Raw genomic sequence first — 25,203 nt, 5'->3', positions numbered from 1 at the left:
AATGTTGGAAGAATCAAGGGCCTTCTCTGCACAAAATATCTAGAGAGCCAATTAAACATATAAGCTCAATCCAAACATTCTACCTACAAGCTGATACAGCCCAAAACACAGCAAGAAAATTTGAAAATTAAACCTTAAATACACATGGAGGCCCCACTGTGTCATCCCCTCAGGTGTTCTGGAGACACCTCCGCACTGTCTGGTTCACAGGTTCTGTTGCAACAATGGTAAGCTTCTCAAACTGCAAAAGCAGAAGATTTTTTTATCTAATTGTTGAACACTGATTAAGGATCTCCAGTTGATTTTGAAAGAAACATGCAGCCAAAATACAGAGAATTCATCTACAGAAATAAGTCAAAAAATGTTGCAAAGCACTTAGACTGACTTCACTGTAGTTCTTCCAAGGTTCAACCATTTCTAAAGAAAAAATCTAACTGGCAAAAGAGGCACTAGCCAAGCTGAGATTTTTTTTTTTCTTACTCACAAAAAGACATGCTTAGAAAACTATTTAATACTTTTGACAATTATAGCTTCTACAGTTATTTCTAGGATATCAATTTGTTTGGACACAATTATGAATAATATGTGTACCCCAGTCAACTTCAAATGCATTTCTACCCTACTGGTTCCTTAAGTGAGGTAGGTCATGTTTTTATAATGACGCTTTGCTCTGCTAAAAATGTATTCACAGTAGCAGTCAAAAATAATTTTACTTTCAACATCGAATTTTGAAAATGCACCTAAAACAGAATTAGCAATAGCATTAGGTGTTTTGCATTTGATTTTAATTGATTTCAATTTCCAAAGGCTTTGCTTTGATTCCAGAAACTGAATTTAAAAACAAAGACAACTGACTTTGTTTGTGAAAGTAGCTGAATTGATTTTCTATCTAAAGCACACGGAAAACTGATGCAACACTGACGTTAAGTTTTTACTGTTTTTCTACTGCTATTGGAGCCAACATATTAACAGCTATGTTTTACTTTCTGTACAAATACAAAAAACCCACAGATACAAAAAACCCTGCAATTGAAAAGGAGCAAAGTTAATCTAGAGTAAGTGGTTCTCAGTGAGACTCCATGGCTCAGATGGTGACAGGTAAGTCACGCTTTCTGCTGTCATGCCTGTTAAATCATTGTCTTTATTATTTTTTTAATTAAATTTATTTATTTATGGCTGCGTTTGGGTCTTCGTTGCTGTGCGCGGGCTTTCTCTAGTTGTGGCAAGTGGGGCTACTCTTCTCTGCAGTGTGCAGGCTTCTCATTGCGGTGGCTTCTCTTGTTGTGGAGCACGGGCTGTAGGTGTGTGGGCTTCAACCGTTGTGGCTCGCGGGCTCTAGAGCGCAGGCTCAGTAGTCGTGGTGCACGGGCTTAGTTGCTCCGCGGCATGTGGGATCTTCCCGAACCAGGGCTCAAACCTGTGTCCCCTGCATAGGCAGGTGGACTCTTAACCCATTGCAGCAGCAGGGAAGTCCCTAAATCATTGTCTTTAGACCGTCTTCTTAAAATGACTACCAACTTATGAACTACAAGCTGATACTTCTTAAACAGATGGATGTTTTCTAGTTTATTCCTAACTGCTTAGTGAATTCACTACAGCTCTCTAAAATGACTAGACAAAGTTTGTGCAAATTACTGGCTCATCTTCAATAGCTTTGAGAAACAGAAAATCAATACTAAAGGTCTGTTAAATGTTCACTTTCTTCCTAATTTCATTCCTTTAAAAAAAATTTTTTTTGAGCTCGTTGCTAGGGAAATCATTATTTGCCAAACAGTAAAGCATTATTCAGACTTCCATGTGGGGTGGGGGCATGGGGGGCACACAGCTCAGCTTCTCATCCCTGTCCAATCACCTTTTCAGGGACTCCTGTCCCGCCAGAGTGCTGCTTCCTTGGGGTAGGACTGTCCATTTTCACCTTTTTGGTAATTTCACAAAGGATTTTGACAGTTTGGGGGTTTTGCCTGTTGAGTGAGGTGCTGTAAATCACTGTAAGTTTAATGGCAGGGAAGAACAGCCAGTTTCAGCTTTCCTCTGGATTCCCGGTATAGGCACTTAAACAGATTAACATGCCATCAGAACACAGAGCAAAAATCAGATTCTTGTCTGTTTGATTCGAATTTGTGAACAAAACGTTACTAGTGAAGCATCTTACCGGCAGGTGAAAGACTTTTTGCAGGCGCTGGATTTCATTTTTATTGTTTTTTAAAAATAAATTTACATTCTCTCCAAATGTCCTCTAAAATAAGACCAGACTGGATGAAAATAGCTTTCTTTAAAACAAATATCCTTTTATTCCCCCCCTGCTTATAAAATCTTAATGAATGAGCCCTTCCTGGAGGCTTTTCATTACTCACAGGGCCAGAGGGAACAGTCTCACATCTTCATTATTCCGATGCTGTATTTTACATAATGAACAGCAGGCTGCCTTGGTGATCATTGTTTCTTGAAGCCTGGGGTTTGAAGTGGTTGATGTGAGATGTTCCTGGCACTCAGAAATGGGTCAGAGCCCGAAGAGGCAGTGGGGTCGAGGGTCAGGAAGGTATTTACAAGAGCTGAAACGACAAAATTTGCTTCCAGGGTTTGGGGGGAGCTTGGTATGGTCAGTCTCTCAAAGTAAAGGCAGGGAGCTCGGTCTTTTTAGAAGGGATTAAGACTTTGGAAACATGTAAAGAAACAATATAGTTGACAGTTTATTCTAAACAGCCAAGAATGGAGGATGAAATGAGCAAGTCCTGTGCCCTGGCCTTGGGGGCCGTCCACGGCTGCACAGGAAAAAGCTGGCCAACACGGAATCACTCCTGGGGGTGGCGAACACAAAGGTCTGGGGGCCGCAGTGTTTCCTGTGATAGGAAGGTGAGGAACACGTGTAACGTGGGACACAGACATCAGCACTGGCCCTTGGAAACAGGTAGAGTTGTTGGTTCCAGAGGCTTCTGATGCCTTCCAGGTGGAGGGAGCAACTGCAGAGAAGCAGGCGAAGTGTGGCCACAGCTCTGGGCAGGTTCAGCCCAGGAAGGCTCGTGGCGGGGAGGCGGGGGCCCTGTGGGCAAGCTGGGCGGCTATGGGTGTGTTGGGCCTGTCCAAGGGGCGGCAAGGGGGGCTTCAAAAATCTAATTATTAGGAGATAAATGAATTTGGGGCTTTTAGGGGGGAATGTTTGGGGCTTTTCGTAAATATTAATCACATGTATTTTGTTTGCTAAGGCATATCCCTCCTTCAAACGACAGATATGTAACAGGTTTTAATTTGCAAAGGCAAGTTCATATATATTCCCCCCTATCTATTCCCTTTCACAGATAAGGAAAGTGAGGTCCAGATGTGGCAGCAGCAGAGGGTGGGTGCAACCAGAGCCAGCAACCCTGCCGCCAGCTCCAGGCCCCTTGGGGAGGCTCAGATCGCCCTGCCCGGTTTTTATGTTTCTCTCCATGTGCTTTAGAGGAAGGTGATACGGGGTCTTCTCTCTGTTGTTCTTCAAAGAATAAGTGTTTATCTTGTCTTAACTGTTTATCTTGTTAATTTACAGAATGACTTAGTGACATAACAGAAGATGAGGAAAAAAAAGAAGATAACGTCCGAATTAACCAAAGAAAGGAACCTTGTTCTTTCTGTGCCACCAGAGTGGATTGCTGAGTCAGGATGCCTGGGACATCCTGACTAATGTATGCATTAGTGTCAAAGAATAATCAGTTTTAGCACTGAAGTGCTCTTTCAGTCATCTGGTCCAAGTTGGAAAGTACTTATCTCTGAACTGGGCTCCCCAGCCTCTGAACACTGCTGACAAAGAGTTCTAATGGTCAGAAAAGTCTGCCTTGTTTCAAAGTCCACCCATTTTTAGCCTGTCTCTCCAGAGGTGACCTGGATTCAGATGTACCAGCATCTGGTGCTCTCAGGAGGTGAAGTTTAAAGTGTACCTTGGTACCCACCGTGACCTCACCGCCTCAGGGGACCAAAGGTTGCCCAAACAACCGCATTTTTATCCAGGGTTATGAGAGTCAGGTTATAACACAGGTTAAAACACAGACACTCTATTCAGAGGCCTATCATTCTTATTATCTAATATGAGCGCTCTTAAGTAAAGAGTGGTGATGTTTTTCTCTCCTATAATAATGCTTTACTCAGTGATGGCTGACGTGCTTTCCATAGACACTCAGGGAATGTGTGATTAAAGATAAATTCAGTTCACAGCTGTCAGGATTACCAAATTGTAACTACTCTTAAGCGAAGGCATTTGTTTGAGAAAAGATGAGATGCAATTTTCAGAACCGGTGGTTTAGGGGGACCTCCTGGGGTAATGGGCTCTTTTATACCTGGAGCTTATCTTCCTGAAATACAAATAAGAGGCTGGGTTTTGCTGTTAGTGTAAGCAGAATGCATCTTCTGATCAACAGAGAGGGTATTTTGCATCCCGTGGACGCACCCACTGGAAGTCCTGGCTGAGAATATTCATCGCCTTGTTCTCCTGGAGATTGGGCGAGCTGTCCACAGGGCCATGTGTCTCATGCTGTCAGCCACTGACAGCTCATTTCTACCAGAACGCATCTCATGGAAGGGTTCTGGATGCAATTCCAAGCTACCTCTGGTAATGGCACCATTGATCAAGCGGTGGATGGGGTACAGGTATCTGCCTGCCTTGGATGAATGGCTTTACTGTATCTCGTGAAAATTGATTTCCCTTTTGCTGAGGACACAGTCTGGAGGTATCTGAGACCACTGGATTAATGACCAAGTGGCTTTTAACAGATGAATGATGGTGAAGGAGTATGAATGGATAATCTTCTAGAGGACAAAGGGCCTTGCCTGTGAAATACAGCTGGAAATGTATCCTTGTGCCCCTGCCTGGCAGGCCCCAGCTCTGCTTCCACCTCCAGGCCTGCAGGGCTATCCCAGCCCACAAACAGGGGGACCTTCATCCCTCCACTGCCCAGCCACCTCTGGGGCCACAATCCTCCCTGGCCCCCTCAGAGCCTCCTCACCCCTGGGGAAATCACCCCTTCCCCTCCCATGGTCTTTCCCATTGCCATCTTATCTCCTGGCATACAGCAGAGGATCAGTCGATATCTGCTGACTGAATGAATGAAACTCGTCTAAATCCATCATGTTAGTTAATTGTCACAAAACATCCACAGATGTAGCTACACTTAATATGTCCATTTTCCAGAAAGGATACAGAGAGATCAGGTCACTTGATCCGATTCTTACTCTGAAGCCCTCATTGTATAACGGGGCAGTCCAATAACTGGTTTTCACATCAGTGACTTTCAGTAATCAAGAACCATGAAAGTTCTCTTTAAAGTTATTTTGTTAAGAAGGTAGAGAAGTAGAACACATTGTAGGAAAAATAGCATCAAAACACTGTAGAGTTTTCAGTCTTAATATTCAAACAATGGGCACAATGTTCTATAAATTAAATTAATGAAAGGTTAGCGATTTTATCATAGAACCAGAGATTTTACCCTGTGCACGACCTCCTGTAAAACAACATGGCAATATGTACCAGGACGATAAAAATGTTCCAAGCCTTTGACCCAATCATCTCACTCCCGTGACATTATCCTAATGAAATAATTCAAAAGCAAACAGAGGCCACACACATGGTGACGTTTTACTGCAGTATTACTCAGTTTTTTTCCTCTGCTTCCCTCACCACTTTCCTCATCATTCAACGAAAGCAGCAGACAGGTTATTTACAGACCACTTCCCCGTCTAGATGGTGAGCTCATAAGGGCAGGAACCAGAACCTGACTCATCTTTGTATTTGATGTAAAATATATAATAAGTGCCTCTAACTTTCATAAAAGCAATACATAAGCACACACCCACACACATACATACACACAGACTCCTCTAAATCTAAGAAAAGAACCCAGCATTCAACAAAAGAGCCAAAAGTTCAACAAAAGGACATGCTTAATTACATCAGAAGACATGTGATTTGGGTTCTGGGTTGTGAGAAGGACACACAGGGGAATTAACCTCCTGTAGGAAACAGGACAGAGAAGGTTTTCCAGGTGAGGACATTTGAGTGCCAGTCTTTATAAAAAGGGGGAGACTGGGAAGGGACTCCAGGCGGGTCCTCAGCAAGTTCAAAGGGCACGATGCAGACTGGAAGTGGCCAAGCCTCGTGGAGGCTGGTCTGTGGCCTGAGCCCGAGACTGGTCTAAAATCCACAGCCAAATGCACCCAGACTCTAGGAAACATGCAGATAAAGCCACGGCCATACACTTTCTGCCTAGGTTCATGTGAGCACCTAACTCACGAAAGCACTTCATCGTGATAACTGGGTAGCAACGACTTCAGGGCAGGCTGTGTCTAACTTGATTTATTTATCTTAAAAATTAAGGTTTTGCCCCAATGTTTGCAAACAAAAGTGTCATTTTATGCTATTCACAAATTTGCAAAGAGGAGCTGCTAATTCAAAGGTCTCCAGAGGAAATGAAAACAAATTAAGTTCCTGAAATCAAGAGATCAGCCCCGACCCAACCATTCTCTGTGTCTAACTTGTCAGAAGTGAGCAGACCTGAGAGCCGTCTGCACTCAGGACACCCAGCATCTTCACCTGGCTTAGACCTCTGCAAACCCAGAGCTGATCTTAGTTCACAGTTCACGAAGGAGGAGGAACACCATGGGGCACGCAAGTGCTTCTCTAAAGCATAAGTATCGATGCTCACTGGGCTCTGTGAGGATTCATGGAATACGATCTGAATCTTTACTCCCACTGAACCAAAATGTAAGTAAACACACGGATAAGAAATCCGCTAGCACTTCGGAGTTAAGTTCTTGGTCTACATTGGGAAACACTAACAAGAAGGTGAATAAAGCTTTGACATTAAAAACATCTATTTAGCATGCCATTTGCATCAACATGGATGGACCTAGAGATTATTATACTAAGTGAACTAAGTCAGAAAGAGAAAGACAGCATATGATATCACTTACATGTGGAATCTAAACTACGATACAAATCAACATATCTATGAAACAAAAACAGACTCAGAGACATAAAGAACAGACATGTGGTTGCCAAGGGGGAGGGGGGAGGGAGAAGGAAGGAGTGAGAGCTTTGGATTAGCAGATGTAATCTATATACAGGATGGATAAACAACAAGGTCCTACTGTACAGCACAGGGAACTATATTCAATATCCTGTAACAAACAATAATGGAAAAGAATATAAAAAAGAATATATATATAAAACTGAGTTACTTTGGTGTACAGAAGAAATTAACACAACAGTGTAAATCAACTGTACTTCAATAAAATTGAAAAAAAGATAAGCACACTGAACCAGGAAAAAATATACCATATGGCTTATATCAGCAAGTTACAAAATCACTGTGATCAGATTTAAATTCTCTTCGTTTTAGTGTTTTTTAACATAAAAAATAAGGCCAATAATAAACACTTCTACACCTCCAGAGACTGTAAATTGGAATGAGAAAAAAACTTTATTTAGGTATTATTTTTTAGGAAAATTGCTCATCAGGAAGTCATTTCCTCTGGGGTGTTTCTCTGTGTAGGTGATATTTATTAAGTTTCTCTTTTCTGCTTCGGCTGCTAGAAAACTTATTGTCAACTCTGCAGACCGTCTTTAACAACGAGTTGTTATGAAACACAGGGTGATGGGGAGCATGTGTCTATACTAACTTTTTCTCACTTGCCATACAACAGTCATGTTTTCTCTGCCCTGAGATTTCAATTTTTAAAATATTACATACTACATATTTCTATAAACTCTAAAATCTCTAGAAAAACAACAAAAATGCATAAAATCTCAAAAAGATCTCATTCATGCCTAAAGCTGCACAGCTCCACTGTGTGCTTCTCTTATTAAACTTGATTGGGAGGAAAAATTTTTAAAAAGTGAGAAAATGAGCACCTCAAAGCAGTGGTTCTCCAAGGTGGTCCCAAGACCAGCAGCACCAAAAACACCAAGGGAGGCACATATTAAAAATGCAAATTCTCAGGCTCCAGGCCAGACCAGCTGGATCGGGAACTCTGGGGAGGGGGTGCGTCAGTGAATCTGTGTTATAACAAGTCCTGGAGGTGATGCTCACCAGGGTTGAGCTGGGTGAACCCTGCCTCCTGGGCTCTGGGATCCCAGAAGAGCACAATACCTGCATGAGATCTGGATGTACCCAGCGACCTCCATTCTCCCTGCATCTGCAGCCCTGTGTCCTGGGAAGTTGGGTCATTGTGAGGGAGAGTCTAGAATGACACGGGGGAGTGCAGCACTGAGGGGGGCAGAGAGGTGTCCACACCGCAAGTGAAGAATACAGAAGAGGGGTTTGTGTGGGCTGTACGTCTGTGTCATGCACGGGGCTCCAGAGCACAGGAAGTCTAGAAAACCCCATGGGCCTCTTTGGGTTTGTGTGTCTGCAACCCTTTATGGCCTCCTAGCTCTTCAAGGTACATAACGGTATATACTTAGAAGGGCCTCACCTTCTACAGGCTTAATGAAAAGATTTCATAGTTATCAAAGGCACCAGTACAGGGTTTGAAAAGGCACTTTCTCAGGGAAGATGAAAAGATGTGTAATCAAGGCTGGCCTTAGAATTCAATCAAAGGAAATTACAAAAATTTCACCTGTCTATCTTTTAAAGAGACTATCCATATTTTTAGCAGCTTTATCGAGGTATATTTTAAACACCATAAAACTCACCCCTTCTAAGTGTACAATTTAATGATCTTAGTAATCAATCCAGTTAATAAACATTCTCTCACCTCAGTAAATTCCCTCCTGCCCATCTGTGATTAATTCCCCTCTTTGATCCTAGATCTAGCCACCACTGAGGGGCCTTCTCCCTGTGTAAATTTGCCTTCTCTAGACATTCCAAATAAGTAGAATCATACAATATGTGGTCTTTGCAACTAGCTTCTTTCATTTAGGATGTTTTTGAGGTTCATGCATTTTGTAGCATATATTTATCATTTGCTGATCTCTTTTTATTGGTGGATCTCCATTGCGTGGATATAATCACGTTGTTTATCCATTCACCAGCTGATGGACATTTGGGTTATTTCTATTTATTTTTGGCTACAAAGGATAATATTGCTATGAATATTTACCTACACACCTTTGCATAGACATGTGTTCAGTTTCCTGGGATTGAATTCCAGGATGCAATTGCTAGGATAGATAAAAGTTTTTGTTCCACTTTTTAAGAAAATGCCAAACTGTTTTCCAAAGCACATGGACCATTCCCACCAGAAATGCTTGAGGGTTCCAGTTTTTCCACATCTGTGCCAACACCTGATGTTGTCTATCTTTTTGATTAGAACCATTCTAGAGGGGGTATACTGGTATCCCACTGTGCCTTTAATTTTTATTTCCCTGAGGACCAAGGAGGTTGAGCATATTTTTATGTGCTTATTTACCATTTGTTTACCTTCTTCACTGAATTGTCTGTTCAAATCCTCTGTCCATTTTTTATTGGGTTGTTCATCTTCTTATTGAGTTGTATGAGTTCTTTATATATACTGGATACAAGACTTTTATCAGGTATATAATTTGTAAACATTTTCTCACTGTCTGTAGCTTATATTTTCATTTTTGTAATGAGGTGCTTTGAAATGTGAAAGATTTTAATTTATATGGTATTCAATTTATCAGTTTTTTTGCCTTTCATGAGTTGTGATTTTGGTGTTGAATCTAAGAACTCTTTGACCAGCCTAAGGTCATGAAGATGTTCTATTTTTAATAATATAAAAATTATAGTTTAAACTCTTACATTTAGGTCTGTGACTCATTTTGAGTTAGTGTTTGTACATGGGGTGATCTAAGTAAGGATGTAAGTTAATTTTTTTCTTTTTTTCACAAGGGTGTCTAATAACCCCAGCACCATTTGTTGAAAAGGATGTTCTTTCATTCTTTCCCTGTTGAAATGCCTTAGTATCTTGGTGAAAAGTAAATAGGTAAGGATTTACATTCTGGGTTTATTTCTAGACTTTCAATTCTGTTCCATTATTGCACGTCTCTCCTTACACCAATACCACCGTATATTGATTATTAAGACTTTATAATATGTTATGAAATTGGATAGTGCAAATTCTCCAGTTTTGTTCATTTTCAAATTGTTTTGTCTATCCTTTATGATCCATAGGAATTTGAAGATCAGCTTGTCAATTTCTACCCAAAAAGTGTGTTGGGATTTGTATAGAATTTCATTGAATTTATAGATCAATTTGGCGACAACTGCAATCTTGATGATATTAAGACTTCTACTCATAAAATGTCTCTCCATTTATTTATATCTCTTTTCAGTAATAATGTGTAGCTTTCAGTGTATAAATCTTGCACATCTGTTGGTAATTTATTCCTTAGTATTCTATTCTTTTTGATGCTATTACAAGTGGAGCTATTTTCTCAATTTCTTTTTTATTGTCCATTGCTAGTGGTTCACTGCTTGCTACAAAAAATGACTTTGTATACATTAATCTGATGTTATTCTTCATTAGTTCTAATAGTTGCGTGTGTGTGTGTGTGTGTAATCCTTGGAATTTTTCAAATATTTTTCATGACATCTCTGAGTAAAGGCAATTTTACCTCTTAATTTGCTTTATTGTATTTTTTTTCTTTCTTTCTTCCTCTTTTTAACCCCACCATGTAGAACCTCCACTACAGTAGTGGATAAAAGTGGCAAAAGTGGATATTCTTGCCTTCTCTCTGATCTTATTGGTGAAACATCCAGTCTTTCACCATTAAGTATGATGTTAGCTATAGCTATAGATTATTCATAGTTGCCCTTTATCAGGATAGAAATTTCACTTTTGCTATTTTTTTGAGAGCTTTAATCATGAATGAGTGTTGAATACTGTCAAATACCTCTTCTCCATTTTTTAGGTAATTTTTCTTATTCTTTATCTTTTTGATAATATGCATATTACACTAATTGATTTTTCAGATCATAAACCAACCTTGCATTCCCAGGATAAATTTCACTTGGTTATAGTGTATTATCCCTTTTATGGTGCTGGATTCAGATTGTTAATATTTTGTTAAGGAGTTTTCCATATATAATCATGAAAGAAATTGATCTGTAGTTGTATTTTTGTGTGTGATACCTTTGCTTTGCTTTAGTACCAGGACCATAAAAAACACACAGAATAAATTGAGAAATGTTCCTTCATCTTTATTTCCTGAATGAGTTTGTGAAGGATTGGTGTTATTTTTTTCTTTAAATATTTGACAATATATTTAAAGTGAATCCATGTAGGTTTAGATTTTTATTTGTGGGAAGCTTTTGATTACAAATTTGAATTTTTATTTCTTTTAGGGCAATTCAGAAATGAACTGAGTTAGTCTTAGCAATTTGTGTTCTCTTAGAAATTTGTCCATTTCTTCCAACTCGTTCAATTTGTTGGTATAAAGTTGTTAATAATATCACCTTATATTCCTTTTCATTTTCGTAGGGTCGGTAATAATGTCTCCTCTTTCCATCTTGATTTGTCTCTCTGATTTTTTCTTAGTTTAGTGAAAGTTTTGTCAGTTTTACTGATGTTTTCAAAGTCCCAGGTTTCAAAGAGCTAACTTAACTGAACTAACTTTCTCCTAAGCTTTTCCTATTTTCTATCCTATTTATTTCTGCTCACATTTTTGTTACTTTCTCTCTTTCACTGTGTGCTATGTTTTTAGAATACTTTGCTCTGCTTCCACTCATTCCTTAAGGTGGAAGCTTACATATTTATTGGAGAGCTTTCTTCTTTTCTGATATAGGTGCTTAAAGCTGTAAATTTCCATCTAATCACTGCCTTAGCATCATCCCATACATTTTAGTATGGTCTGTTGCCATTTGTACTAGTTCAAAATATTTTCTAATTTCTCTGTGATTTCTTCATTGACACATGGGTTATTCAGAAGTGTGCTATGTAATTTGTAAATATTTGCAAATTTCCCAGATTCCTTCTGTTATCGATTCTGCTGAACTCGGTTATGTTCAAAGAATAAAGTTTGTATGAGTAAGTTCTTTACATTTATTAAGATTTGTTTTATGTCCCGACATAAAACATATGGTCTACCCTGGAGAATGTCCACCAACTTGAAAAGCATTCTTCAGTGGCTGGGTGCCATGTTCCACATATATGTCAGTTAGGTCAAGTTAGTTGACAGTGTCATTCAAGTCTTCCATATCCTTGCTAATTTTCTGTCTAGATTTTCTGTGAATTATTGAATAGCTTGTTGAAATTTGCAACTATGATTAAGTTTCTATTTCTCCTTTGAATTCTATCAATTTTTATTTTCTGTATTTTGAGGTTCTATTATTAAGTGCATATACATTTTTTTATTTGTTGTCTACAAGTTTTCTGGCTTTATATTCCTCTGATCCTCCCTGACTGCCTTTTTTAAGTTAAATAAATATTTTTTAGTGTGCTATGTTTAATTCCTTTGTTCATTTTCTTAGTGATTGCTCTAAGAATTAAAATATGCATCTTAATTTATCACAATCTACTTCAGATTAATACTAGATTATTTTCACTAAAATAGGAAATCCAATTTATTGTTCTCTCGTGACTCTACACCAAGAGCAGGTCCTATCACAGAACTACAATGTTACAAAAGTAGTGGTGAGTGGCAGCATCCCAGTACATACAACTCAGTGAGAAAACTTGTGTGTATGATTAGTGGAACTAGAAGGAAGACACAGAGGTCCACAGACAGTTGGAATCCCTTTACATTTTTCTTTCTACTTTTCATCTCTACTTTTTCATCTCTCTAGTTTGTTTTTCTGTGTTAGAATGGTTTATTCTTTTGTCAGATATATGCATTGCATATATTTTTCCCAACATGTGAGCTGCTTTGCGTTGGTTTAGTAATGTTGTTTGATGAACAGAGGTTTTTAGTTTTAATAAAGTCCAATGTATCAATTCTTTCCATATGGTTAGTGATTTTAGTATCTTTTAAAATTAACCTTTGCCTAATCAAAATCATAAAGATGTTCTATGTTTTCCTCTGAAAGCATTATTTTAACTTTCATATTTAAATCTGTAATCTATTTGGAACTGTTTTTTTTTTTTGTACAGTGTGAGGAAGAAATCAACATTCATCTTCATATTGCTCCCAACTGACCTAGTAGCATTTATTGGAAAGATCACCCGCTCCCCACTATACTGCAGGATCATCTTCATCGTGTATCTAGAGGTTTTTCATTCCTAAGTCTTTTCTGACTCTATTCTGCTCTGGTTTGTCAGTCTTTTGATCTTTGAGACAGTACCACAGTGTGTTAATCACTTTTACAGTATACATTTTACAGCTTTGCTGTTCTTCTTCTGTATTTCACTGGCCAGTTTTTAACTTGTCTTTCCATGTGGATTTTAAAATCAATTTGGTAACTTGCACAAAAAAAGTCATTGTATTTTTTTTTACTGGAATTATGCTGAATACATAGATTTTATTTCTTTAATAGAATAATTTGAGGCTGCTGACATCTTTACATTAGTGAGTTTTCCAATCATGAATATTGTCTATCCTTCCATTTACTGAGGATTTCTTTAATTTCTCTCAATAAATCTTTAAGATTTTTAAGTGTGGCACTCTTGTCCAATTTTGTTACATTTACTTCTAATTATTTGGTATGTACGATGTTATTTGAAAGAGTAGCTTTTAATTCATTTCTATTTGTTTGTTGCTGGTCTCTAGACATACAGCTGACTTTTACATATTGATTTTGTAAAACAAACTTGGTATCATCAAGTATTAATTCTGATGTTTGTAGTTTCCTTTATTTTTTTTATGGTTAAGATCATGTCATCTTAAATAATGATCAAGTGTTTCCACAAGATTGGTATTATCACTTCGGTAAAAACTTTGGAAAAATGTAATGTTGAAGCCATGCGACGGGAGTAGGCTTTTCCTTGTGAGAAGGATCTTGATATGAATCAACACACACGTATCATTCAGTTCTGTCCAACTCACTACATGTGGTTTAATTATGATCTTATCTTACTCTCTGAAATACACATGAGAAACACAAAAACAACCATGTCCAATTCTTAGTGCTTCTCACATGTTTTCCATGAAAGTGCTTCTAATAATTTGAAGTCTCCATATTTATCTTAAAAATTTCATAAAAGTTTTCATTTTCCTCCAAAAATAGCCGTATTCATTTTCTGGTAGAAATAAAGTTCTAAACAACTACCGTCAAGTAGTACTGAATACTTCAGGGAGATATACAATCTCTATACTCAGTGCCTTTGTGCTTTTGGTGTACATATTCCCTCTTGGGTATAATATTCCACGTTGGAGAATCAGCGCTAACCCCAACAAGGCCCTCGTATGTCAACATCAATGTCTTACATTCGTCAGTTTCCTTCCTTTGAATGTTTAAAGTAAGGTAAGGTGCACACAAGCAGGACGGAAGTCTTCTGATCTCCGGCTTGAAGGGAATGTGTGCTGTGAACGTAAGCCTCATCTGAGGTACACCAGCACCAGAGAAAACCTGAAATCCCGAAAGTCAATAGAACACTCACTGTTTGTATCAGTAGGAAAAATCCAAAAACCAGTCCCAAAGAAAAGAAAATCCTTGGGAGATTGATCTATACAAATCAACAAAGTGATTATCTTAAGTTGTATGTTACTTGTGATCATTTATTTATATTCCAGGCATTCTTGATTTCAAACTTTTGTTCCTTTGATGCAAGTGACTTTGGCAGCTTGCAACTGAATCGTGATTTTCCTTTCCATCCAAGCTAAGTCTATCCAAACATTTAATTTTACAAGGCATCACTTCTGATGTCCTGTAATCTGGGATCTATCAGATGTATAACTTTTTCTTATTGAAAACATTGATTTTTGTGCACAGCAGTAGGGATGGACCACTGTCACTTATTCGCTAATCTCAACCAATTATTACAGGACGTTCATTTCTGATAGAAACTGTTCTCACTTTTCAAGCAAATTTTTCAGTAAGAATTCCGAACACCATTTGCCCTGTCAAGGTCAGAATACCCTACAGCTAGAGACAGATGAAAGACAGATTATATCTAGTGAATACGTTATAACAAAATTTAAGAGTACTTACATGATTAGACATTTACATTTATTTCTGGGTATATTCCTGAAAATAAAAATTTGTTGCTGTTTCGATATAATTGGATCAAACCTTTGAATACAAATCCTTTTGTATCCTGTAATCTTTCTTAATCTAGTTCTACAAAACATATTCATCCTCCTTCTAAGAATCTTTAATACAATACCCCCAATCCTGCCTTATTTCATTCTATGCTGTCTCTCAAAGTGTAAAGGCAATGGTAGAGCATTTAGAAGTTTGCTATCAGGGCAACAACCATCTCTCTCCCCAAACCATCAGTGCAACAGTAAAACATTCTGTGAATCTCTGACTATACCGTATTTATACAGGTTTTACTTTTGAACATTGTTTGCTTCTTCAAACAATAAAATTAAATCTTAACATTAAAAACTGAATCAACCAGAAATAAGTGACTTTAAATCTTTATAAAATTTTAACATATCCACACAGGATAAAGAATTAATTCAAATAATTTCTAAGTTCTCTAACTCTATACCCTAAGTGGGATATATCTTAAGGGCAAAAAGAACTGCAAAAAAATCTTGAACTTTAACCAGTAGGTTTCATGCTGGTTGTGGTATAAATAGAAGGTATCCTGTGTGTATTATGAAAAAGAACAAATAAGCAAATGTATTGACAGTGTTGGGTGATATACAGAGATAGGGAGAGACGGGGACAGAGACAGAGCTCAAAAGAGATAAAGCAAATAAAACGGCAAAATGTGAATAATAGGTAAATACAGTGAAGGGTATACCTCTGTTCTTTGTGCTATTTATCAACTTTTCTGTAGGTCTGAAACCTTTCTAAAGTTTCGGGGATTGAAAATATCCTCAAGGATGGAAATCATGTCTTTCCATCTTTTGTAAACATCGAAACGAGGATTCCCTGTCTAAGGCCAAAACTTTGTGTTTATTTTTTTGTCATAACTGACAAGAGCCACACAATATCTTGCATGCTTAAGATGCCAACTATTTGAGCCACTTATATTCAAGCCATTCACTAAGTATCACTGACTCGGGAAGGCTCAGTCATGCCTCCTCGTGCAGTGTGCTGCAGCCTGGACCTCAGTCGTTGCGGTCTCCTCACCAACCCCAGGCACCAGCGCCCCCTCCCCATGCTTACTTCACTCCACACCACCGGTGGAGAGGCTGCCACCGTCCTGCTTCCACAGAAGCTTCACATCCTCTTCTATTGATTCCTTTCAAGAGTTTTAAAATTTCTTGTGGTGAAATCTGGGTTTCTGTGTGCACTTGGTGAAAGGCATCCGTGGAACCTCACAGCCCACACAGTGGGCATGACTGCAGAATCTCAGAATTGCCGCAGACACTGAGAGCAGCCCCATGTAACCGTCAGCCACTGACAAAGCCCACAGCACACGGCCTGATGTCCAGCAACCCCACAGATGATGAGCTGACAACATCACAGGTGAGCCCCTCCCGTCTCTGAAATGCTCAGGCCATGGAGTTGCCTTCTTTTTGAGACACTCTGCCCTGGCTTCGTCCTAGCACTGTGGCCTTGGGGCCACAGAGAGACGGCCCAACCCTCTCCCAAGGCAGTACCCGCATGTACTTGAAGATGTGGTCTTATGTCCAGAGTCTGCTCTCTTCCAAGCTGCGCTCAACTGCTTCATCCAACCACCATCCTGAGCCACGGGTCTTCATCCCATCCTCCCTGGGAACCCACTCTTCTCAACACCCTCTTAAAGTGAAGCCTGGATGCACGCCGCATCTCAGGTACAAAGTGCTTATCCTTTAGGATGAGGAAACACTCTCCCTTGCTAACCAAAGCCATCCTGCCATTTTTCTTTCACAAAGCAGACAAGGCTTTTGATCTCCCCCAGGCTCTCACTGGGAGTAAGAGGGGGTTCTCTTCCTGCCAATGTTGCTTATGAAAAATATTCAACGATGTTTCACGTTTAATCCACTTAGTAATGAAAAGTAAATAAGCCCAACCGGCATGTTTGATTTGTCTCGGAAAGAGAGAAACTGCTTTGCAAGAACAAACAAAGTTAAATTAAAATAAGCGACTCTCCTCAAGAGTGGAAATTGAATTTTCCCCCAAAGAACTAAACGTGTGTAAAACACTGTGCTGACACCGATAAGACAGAGCAGGCCTTACTGGAGCCCAGCTCCCGCGGGTCCCCGGGACCCAGAGGGCAGGGACCCGCGTGCAAGGGCGTGGATGCAAATACTGAAACTCACATGCCTCCCGCAGTGTATCCCGCACTGCATCCCGTGGTTCATCGGCGGGAAGCGCGCAGGGACCCCTGCGTGGTCGCGGGCCGGACGCGCATCCACCTACCGTTTTTGCAGATTGGGCAGCACTGGTCGGGCTCGTACACGGGGTCCACGCACTCGGTCTGTGGACACGCGGACACCGCGCACAGCACTTCCCCGCTGGCCTCGCAGCGACACCGCTCGCACGGCGACACCTGCAACACAGGCCACGGTCAGGGCAGTGTCTCCATCCTCGGCCCTGAACGTCAGGCACTCACCAGCCCCGGGGTCCCAGAGCGTGAGGACGGGACTGGGGCTGAGCAGGCTCCCCTGGGGGGAAGGAGGGGCACACTGGTGGGGCTCAATCCCTCCCAGCTCCACACCCGAGCCTCTGTATTTTTATCAACCCACATAGTGAGCTTCTTTATAAGCTTTCTGTTGAAGAAAGGGTTTTGTTTCTTAAAAAATTAAATAACACGTCATATTGAATTCTTGCCCAGCCACGCATCCTGCAGGTGAACCCTTTTCCCACAGCTCTGCCCAGGGCCACCCAGTCAGCCCGGCCCGCCCCCAGCATCTCTGCTGTGAGAAGACAGCAGAGCAGGGCAGGAAGGGCAGGGTAAAGGAAGGAGAAACGGGGGGCTTCTCAGGGCCGGGGACCCGGCAGGGAGCCGTCCCAACGTGATCTCATGTCAGTCTCATGAGATCAATACTAAACACCCCTACTAACATGATCGCCCTAGTTTCTGGAGAGGAAACTGAGACCCAGAGGCATCAGGCCACCGGCTGTGGGCAGACCTTTCATCCGAGACAGGGCTCCGGCTCGAGTCCAAGGTCTCTCAGGGGTCGTCACCCAGAGTCACCATGGCCTTCATCTCCAGGCTCCAACTGGCCTTGCTGCACTTTCCAGCCACTGGCCCCAATTCTACCTTTTTGGGTGGCTCCAATCAAGCGTAATGGCCATTCCTGGCAACGCTGGACACTGCCAACAAATCCTCCTGTAGCGACTCAGGCTGGCCGTGACGGGGATGATTCCTTTTTTCCTGGAAACCACCCACAGAGTGATTTTTCATCTGGGGTGACCCATGCCAAAGCAGAAACAGCACATGTGGACCCAGCAATCGGGACTTGTGATGTGGAAATACGTGCCTTAAAGGACAGTGTGGATGGGGTACCAAACAGTTTTCTGGGCAGGGAGGCCCCACTTGACTTTTCCGTGCAACACGAGTGGCACGACCAGCACTGCGCAAACAGCACTCGCAGGTGCTCCCTTGGTCTATACCGTGCAAAAACCCCAAACTGCAAACTCCACCAAGTGGCCTGGTTACTGCATGAAGCAAAAGCTCAATTTGTACTGAAAGGCGCTAGACCACTGTCTGGCTGGGAGTCACGACTTAGGGGTGTGTGTGTGTGTGTGTGTGTGTGTGTGTGTGTGTGTTCACGCTTCGAAAATAACAAAAGAAAGAAAACACTGAGAAGAAAACTTTAGAGTGGCCCGGGACAAAATCTTGACCCGGTCTGCATTATAGCCTTAGAAGTTAAAAATCAATCTTACAACAACGTAAAGGCACGTTTTTGAGAAGCAGTGCTGGCACAAGAAGGTTCTCTCGCTACCATAACAAGCGTCTCTCTGCCAACGCTCTCCTCCTGTCCTTGTCTCCTACCAGTTCTCTTGTCAGCCTGTAGCATCCTTGTGTCCAGGGTGGGTTTACTCAGCAAGCAGGATAAGAAAAGGATTCGGAATTCTAAAAGCAGAGACCCTGAGTTGCACAGGATGTAACCGAGCAGGACCCTATGGGTCCTTCCCCGAATAGACCCTCACCCATGTCCTCAGCCTGTCTTTTGTCTGTAGAAAAACTTTAGCCAAAGAGTAAATTTAATCAGAGAAGTGAGAACATGCAGAAAGAAAGGGAAACAGTCAAGCAAGACAAAATAATACTTTAGCCATTAAACAAAGTCAAGGACCTTTAACTTAGCTCCTCCTCAAGCCCTGTAGACAATATTCTGAGCCGTGTCCTTTGACCTGTTTTGCAGATACTGACATCCCCACCGGGTGGGAGAAGTTAGCTGCAAGCTGCTCACCAGCACGGAGACCCCAGACCAGCTGGAGCCAGGAGGTTGCTGATGCCGACTCCCGATGACCTCACCAGCAGCCAATCAGAAGAATGTCCAGGAGCTGACCACGCCCTCTGCTTCTGGAACACTGTAAGACTCCTCACTGCCCCCTCCAGGGCGGGACACACAGTCTGGAGGGCACTCGCCCTCTGGGTCAGACGGCGGGGAGGCAGCCCCTGCCCCGGGTGAGGTGAGGACGGTCCCATCTGGAGGGCTGGATAGTCAGGAAGGAGCAAAGAGGGCCGGGGATGACTGGGGTCTGTCCTCAAGAAAGGGGCACGGCCCTTCCTGTTCTGGAAGGCTGTGGGCAGACCTTTCATCAGAGACAGGGCTCCAGCTCGAGTTCAAGGCCCTTCCCACCCCCTTCTTGTTCTGCAGGGGGCAGGAAAAAGCCCCATTTCGGTTTGGAATTTGAAAGGAGAGAAGGGCCCTTCTGTCCTGTCCCCAGGACAGGGCTTCAGGAGAACAACAAAGATGCAACTCCAAATCAGAAAGGCATCGTCACAGGCCCCGAGGGGCCCCTCCTGGGCAGGCCTGCAAACGAAACCCTCCTCCCGCTCTGGGCCTGAAACATCGCCCTCTCCCACCACAGAGCCATGCTCAAACCACACACGCAGCCAGGACTGCTAAATTCTGAAAGGTCTGCAGCGTGCTCAGAACTTGAACTGTGGGTCTTACTATCGCTACACACTTGGAAATCCTGGTTCAACTATGGGGAGATTTGCTTACTTCTCAGAAATCACAATTGAGGCTTACAGTGAGGGTCACGAGTGTGTGTGTGTCCCTCCCTGGCCTCAGCTCCCAGCCCTGCTCTGTCTGCCCCAGCCCACTCGTGTGGCTGGGATCCACCCCACACCCCATGGTAGCAGGTGGGGCAGCCAGCTCCGGTGTCTGGGACCCTGGTGGGATGTCAGCCTGCCCAGACTGTGACTGGATTCCACATGCTGCTCTGATTCCAGGCACCAGGTCTGAGCGTCACCCCAGCCGAAGAGCCCTCAGATACCAGCTCAAGCACCAGAAGGCCTCCTGTCGACCCATGTTCTCTGTCCTTCTGTGCAAACGGAAGGTAAGAATGCCCAGTGCATTGCTGGATCTGCGAGCAGGAACATGAGCTTCTATGGTGTTTCTGCAATCCCGCCTGCTAGCAATAGCCACCTACACCTTGTATAACACGCCTAATGACAGAAATGCCATCCTCTGCAATCTTCCGGTTACAAATCAAGTTTTGTACAGAACTTAGATGGAGCACCTAGAGGAACACCCGGGCATCTGGGGAAGAGGAGCCATTCTCAAGGTACCCACTATGGGCTGGAGTAGTCAACCGCTGTGCTGGAGGAAAAGAGCACAGTCTTGCAGAATTGGGAGTGAGAGTAAAGAGAAGCTCTGTGCTCTTCATTCATTCATCCCAATCCTGAGCCCAGACCGATGAGACCCACTTGTGCTAGTTCCAGGCAGGTAGGAACATGGGTGATGGCTGGGGGGGAGGAGGGGGAGGGGTTAAGAAGGCTGGCAAACGGCCAGCGCCTGGACCAGCCTCGGATCCAGGTACTGATGCTGAGGGCTCTGCTGAGGGCTCTCACTGGCCCCCTCTGCTTTCAGAGTCACCCCAGTGACTGTGGCTTAGGAACGACAGTGCTGCAACGTGGGTCTAACCTGAAGCAAAACCATGCAGAACAGACACGTCTGAGCATGCTTTCCACGAAGCAGCCGTGAATACAAAGTGCACAGCAGAGGGGAAAGAAAGATCTTCACTTGATGGCAGCTAAAGTATTTTCCCAATTAGTTAGACCCTCGGAACGCGCAGTAATGATATACATGTCCGTATCACATGTACATAGGCAGTTAAGGCCTGTAAAATACATACTGAGCCGGTTTCTAAACAGCTAAGTAGGAACGAGCAATCTAATTTACGTGGGAAACACTTCTCAGATGTAGAATGAGGCCTTCCTAACGGAAACCGCTTACAGTCAGGGCCTCGTACATAAAAGGATCTACACGAAGTAAGTGGTCGTTTGGGAGGAGCTTCTGTACTAGCTGCTTGTTAGCAGTTGTATTTTATCTCATATATTTCACATTTATGGACTCTGGTGCAGTTAGATAGCTATCTGTAAGGAGCTTTGCCTTGTGTCATTTCATAACCATGAGAAGGACCAGGCTCTGAAATACAGCAGAAGGCAGGTTGAATTTGAATCTCACTCTTGTCTGTGTCCCAAATGTCTTTGCATTCTGGAAGGCAGAAACTTATTTCATACATGTACTCTTTCTTGTCTGGTTTCTTGTACTCAGCATAGTTATTTTGAGATGCGTCTGTGCTGTTTCCTGTCATTCCTTTTTGACAATACTCCATTGTATAGACATGCTACAGTTTGTTTATCCATTTACTTGTTTATGGACATTTGGGTTGTTTCTAGTTTGGGGCTGTTACACATCAAGCTGCTATGAAAATTCATGCACAAAAAAAAGAAACTAATTTCCAGACACTTCCTCCTGCTCTATCCTGCCTACACAGCTGCACCTTCCACACCCAGCAGAATGCCCACCTACTTGGAAAGGCCAACATACTTTTCTTAAATCCAGCTTCAACACATCTTTCTGTCCTGAGCTGCCAGAAAAGGCCAGTGGCCTGGGTGAGAACTCAAAGATGCCTTGTATCACCAGAATCCTGCTCTCTGACGAGCAACCACCATTATATTTCCTATCTGGAACTTCGCCCTGTAGTTGCTGGCATGGGTGCCACGAAACCCCACTAATTCCAGGCTGAATGCAGATGCCTCCCCAGGAACAGACAAATGAGAGGCATGAAAATCCCAGCATAGCTTCCCAAGGAATTGTAATGTTTTCATAGATGGGATTAATCTGTGAGCTAAGAGGTGTCAGCTCAGACCTTTCTCAGTTAAAACCATTCCACCTAAAATAAAGTCTTCTCTCCATTTCTCTATTTTGTCCATCACCAGAGAGGTTCCGTTTATGTTTCTAACCCCCATAGTGTTGGATTCTACAATGACACAAACTAAGATTAACATGAAAACAAAGAGAAACCCTGAAATCCGGGCTTCCCTCTCCCTTCCTCTTTCCCGGTTCCTCGACCCTCCCCCCTTCCTTTGAATCTCCATAAGCCCAGGACCCCTTGAATTCCTCCGGGCGTGTTGGCCAAGAGCACTGTGTCCTGTCACTGAGAGCCTGACTCCCAGCCTGCAGTCAGCTGCCAGCTAGATTCAGTGCAACTCAAGGGCCAGGGCGTGTCATGTCTCTGTCACATCCAGGATGATTACAGCAACTGAGCTGATGCAAAACGCTGCACAGGCTCAATAAATATTGACTGAGTCAAGGAAGAAACCATTGAAAGACACAGGAGCTGAAATTAACTTGCACAGCACATGAGGAGAAACATAAAAAATGAAATCTACAGCTTTGCTTCAGGAAGGGCTGTCACCACCTGGTAAGGAGCTGCTGGAGGGTTGGATGCCCACACAGGAGGCAAAGGGAAGAAAGAGGAATCTTTCCATCATGAGGGATCAAGATGTGGATTACACATTTAATCCACAAATGGAAGAGAAGATACAGATGCTAGGATGATATAAACACGAAAGCAGAGGCTTTCCAGAAGGGATCTGACAAGTGCATAAAGGGCATGGCTAGAAACAGGGTCCCTAAGTGCACAGCCTGAGATCAGGAAGCAAAACCTCGAGATTTTGGAGCAATCTAGTCCTGCACGTGGGGAGCAGGTGTCACACCACCCTCTGCCTATTACATCTTTCCTAACTATTCTACTCTGTGTGTCAGTGTTTCCTATATATCGCTCACATTTATAAGGAGTAGCTGAGGACTCATACTCTCTTACTTACGCAGTGAACAAACTTCAAATCCAAAAGTGGAAGATATACGATGTGGACACACCCACCCTGCAGGCTGGGGATCAGGGCAAGGATACAAGAGCAGGCTTCTCAGCCCCACCACCAGGCCCTCCACCCTCCACTGACCAATCCCATAGGCTCAGGACCCGAACAGAATCCTGTATCCTCACAGAGAGACACAAAGACACACCCAAGTCGCTCACCTCTGTGCCCAGTCTGGCTGGGGAGCTGACACATAAAAAGAGAAACTAACAGAAAAGCAGGCGATGGCAGATGGCAGCTGAGCTGTGTGCATGTTATGGCTTTTAAAGGCAGAGCTGTTTCTTGGAGTGGGAGGGAGAGGAAAGGGATCAGACTGGAATGTGGATAAGTCAGCTGGGGAGGATAGAGCGGGTGGAGAGGGGCGCCATGGAGACAAGGAGGGGCCTCGCCGGCTCCACGGTTCCCTCCTGGGGCTGAGAACCTACCCCAAAGAGACTTAGAAATCTAAACTGGAAAGCATAACGTTTCCCACCATCAGCAGAACTAGAAGAATTGTTCTAAAGCTAAAGAACGAGATCTCAGTGTTTGTGCATTTGAGTTCTGTTTGCGCGTTATGACCCTGTTGCATAATTATTCTGATAACTTCCAATTAAGAAACAAGCTGCCGTGTACAGAGATAAATATAAATTTTAACCTTTTCTTCCAGAAGTAATTTTTCAATAGTTCTCAAAATAAAAATCTAAAGTAAGTGTATTAGAGTTTGGATACTATATCATTTTATCATTTCATTTTTTTCTTTACCTCCAAAACAACAATCTAAGTTAAAGTTTTGCAATCAGATAATCTTCTTAAAAAAAAAAGAATTCCTCTGTTCAAGCATATCTTCTCTCCCCAAAAATGATAGTAACTTCTTTAATAACCTCTCTCTATTTTTCTGACGTTACATTTTAATAGGATAATGTTCATTTTATTTTAACAAAAATTGAATGTGATAAAATCAAATGATATCTGAAACTAATAAAAACAAAGAAAGGAAAAAAAAGAAAAAGAAGAAACAAGAGGCAGGAGCGAAAATCGCCCTTCGCTGAAAGCAGTCCTTGGCGTGGCCCTGGATGAAAAGCATCCTCCCAAAGCCACTGTCACACTTTTGTCACCAGATGGCGAAAGTGTCCTTCCAGCTGCTTAGTGTCTTCCCAAAAGTGCCCAGGGTCAAGTGCGCTGCACTTAAGGGGAATCCCCTTCTACTTAAACCACAGGTCTCATTAGCTTCTGATAACCCGGAGCTGTGATATTTTGGAGCTGGAAGAAAACGCAGGAGCAATGCTTTTCAACTCTGCATTTTTACGGGGTGAACACACACCCAGGGGTCGGGTGAATTGTCAAGAAACCCACACAGCAAGGCAAGGCAGCAGCCGGAACGCAGGGTCTGGTCAGGCCACCGGGCTCTGCTCACGTACCATCTTCATGAGTATGTGCTGGGCCACCCTGCCTGCTCTGACCACCCTCCCGACTCCCTGCAAGATGCCTGGAAGATGCTATGCAGGTCCCAGCTTTCTTTTCAACAGTCACCTCAAACTAAGTCCTTTCCCAACCTTACTCAAGTTTCCTCGACCTGAAATATCTTCAACTAGAGCAAGGCTCTGTCTCCACCCTGGGAAGCAGCAGGGTCCGGGCCAGACACAGAGGTGCCCACCCAGCAGCCCATGCCTCCCTGGCTCCGCCCGCTGTCTGAGCTCCCCTCGTACATCAGGGCCAGCAGGGAGGGCTCCAGCCCCTCCGTCCCCACCCCCCATCTTCCCTCCCATGGGAATAGCAGCCCCTGATGAACCTGGTCCACGGCCACCTTCCAGCCTCCAGCACAAGCCAATGGCCACGGAGCTACCGCAAGCTGCTGCTTCCTGCGTCTTCAGAGAAGATTCTGGTTTTGTTTTGTTCTTTTTGTCTTTCTACTGGCTGTCAGAGAACGGATTTGCACACAAAGGGACTTAATTAAGAACTGTCCCCAGGAGCTGT

At 42.8% G+C, this 25,203-nt stretch overlaps 1 protein-coding gene across 2 annotated transcripts in view; it reads right to left on the bottom strand.

The window, feature by feature from the left end:
• VWC2 (von Willebrand factor C domain containing 2) overlaps positions 1-25,203 on the bottom strand; it is a 117,754-nt gene that overhangs the window by 76,064 nt on the left and 16,487 nt on the right. For both annotated transcript variants that reach the window (XM_060019766.1, XM_060019767.1), the window contains exon 3: positions 17,325-17,454. In XM_060019766.1, the coding sequence (XP_059875749.1) occupies positions 17,325-17,454 (130 nt within the window). The remainder of the gene's footprint in view (positions 1-17,324; positions 17,455-25,203) is intronic.

This window comes from Delphinus delphis, chromosome 9, assembly GCF_949987515.2.
Source record: "Delphinus delphis chromosome 9, mDelDel1.2, whole genome shotgun sequence".
Taxonomy (NCBI): domain Eukaryota; kingdom Metazoa; phylum Chordata; class Mammalia; order Artiodactyla; family Delphinidae; genus Delphinus; species Delphinus delphis.
The sequence above is the reverse complement of the archived record's forward strand: the minus strand, read 5'-3'. Positions and strand labels throughout refer to the sequence as shown.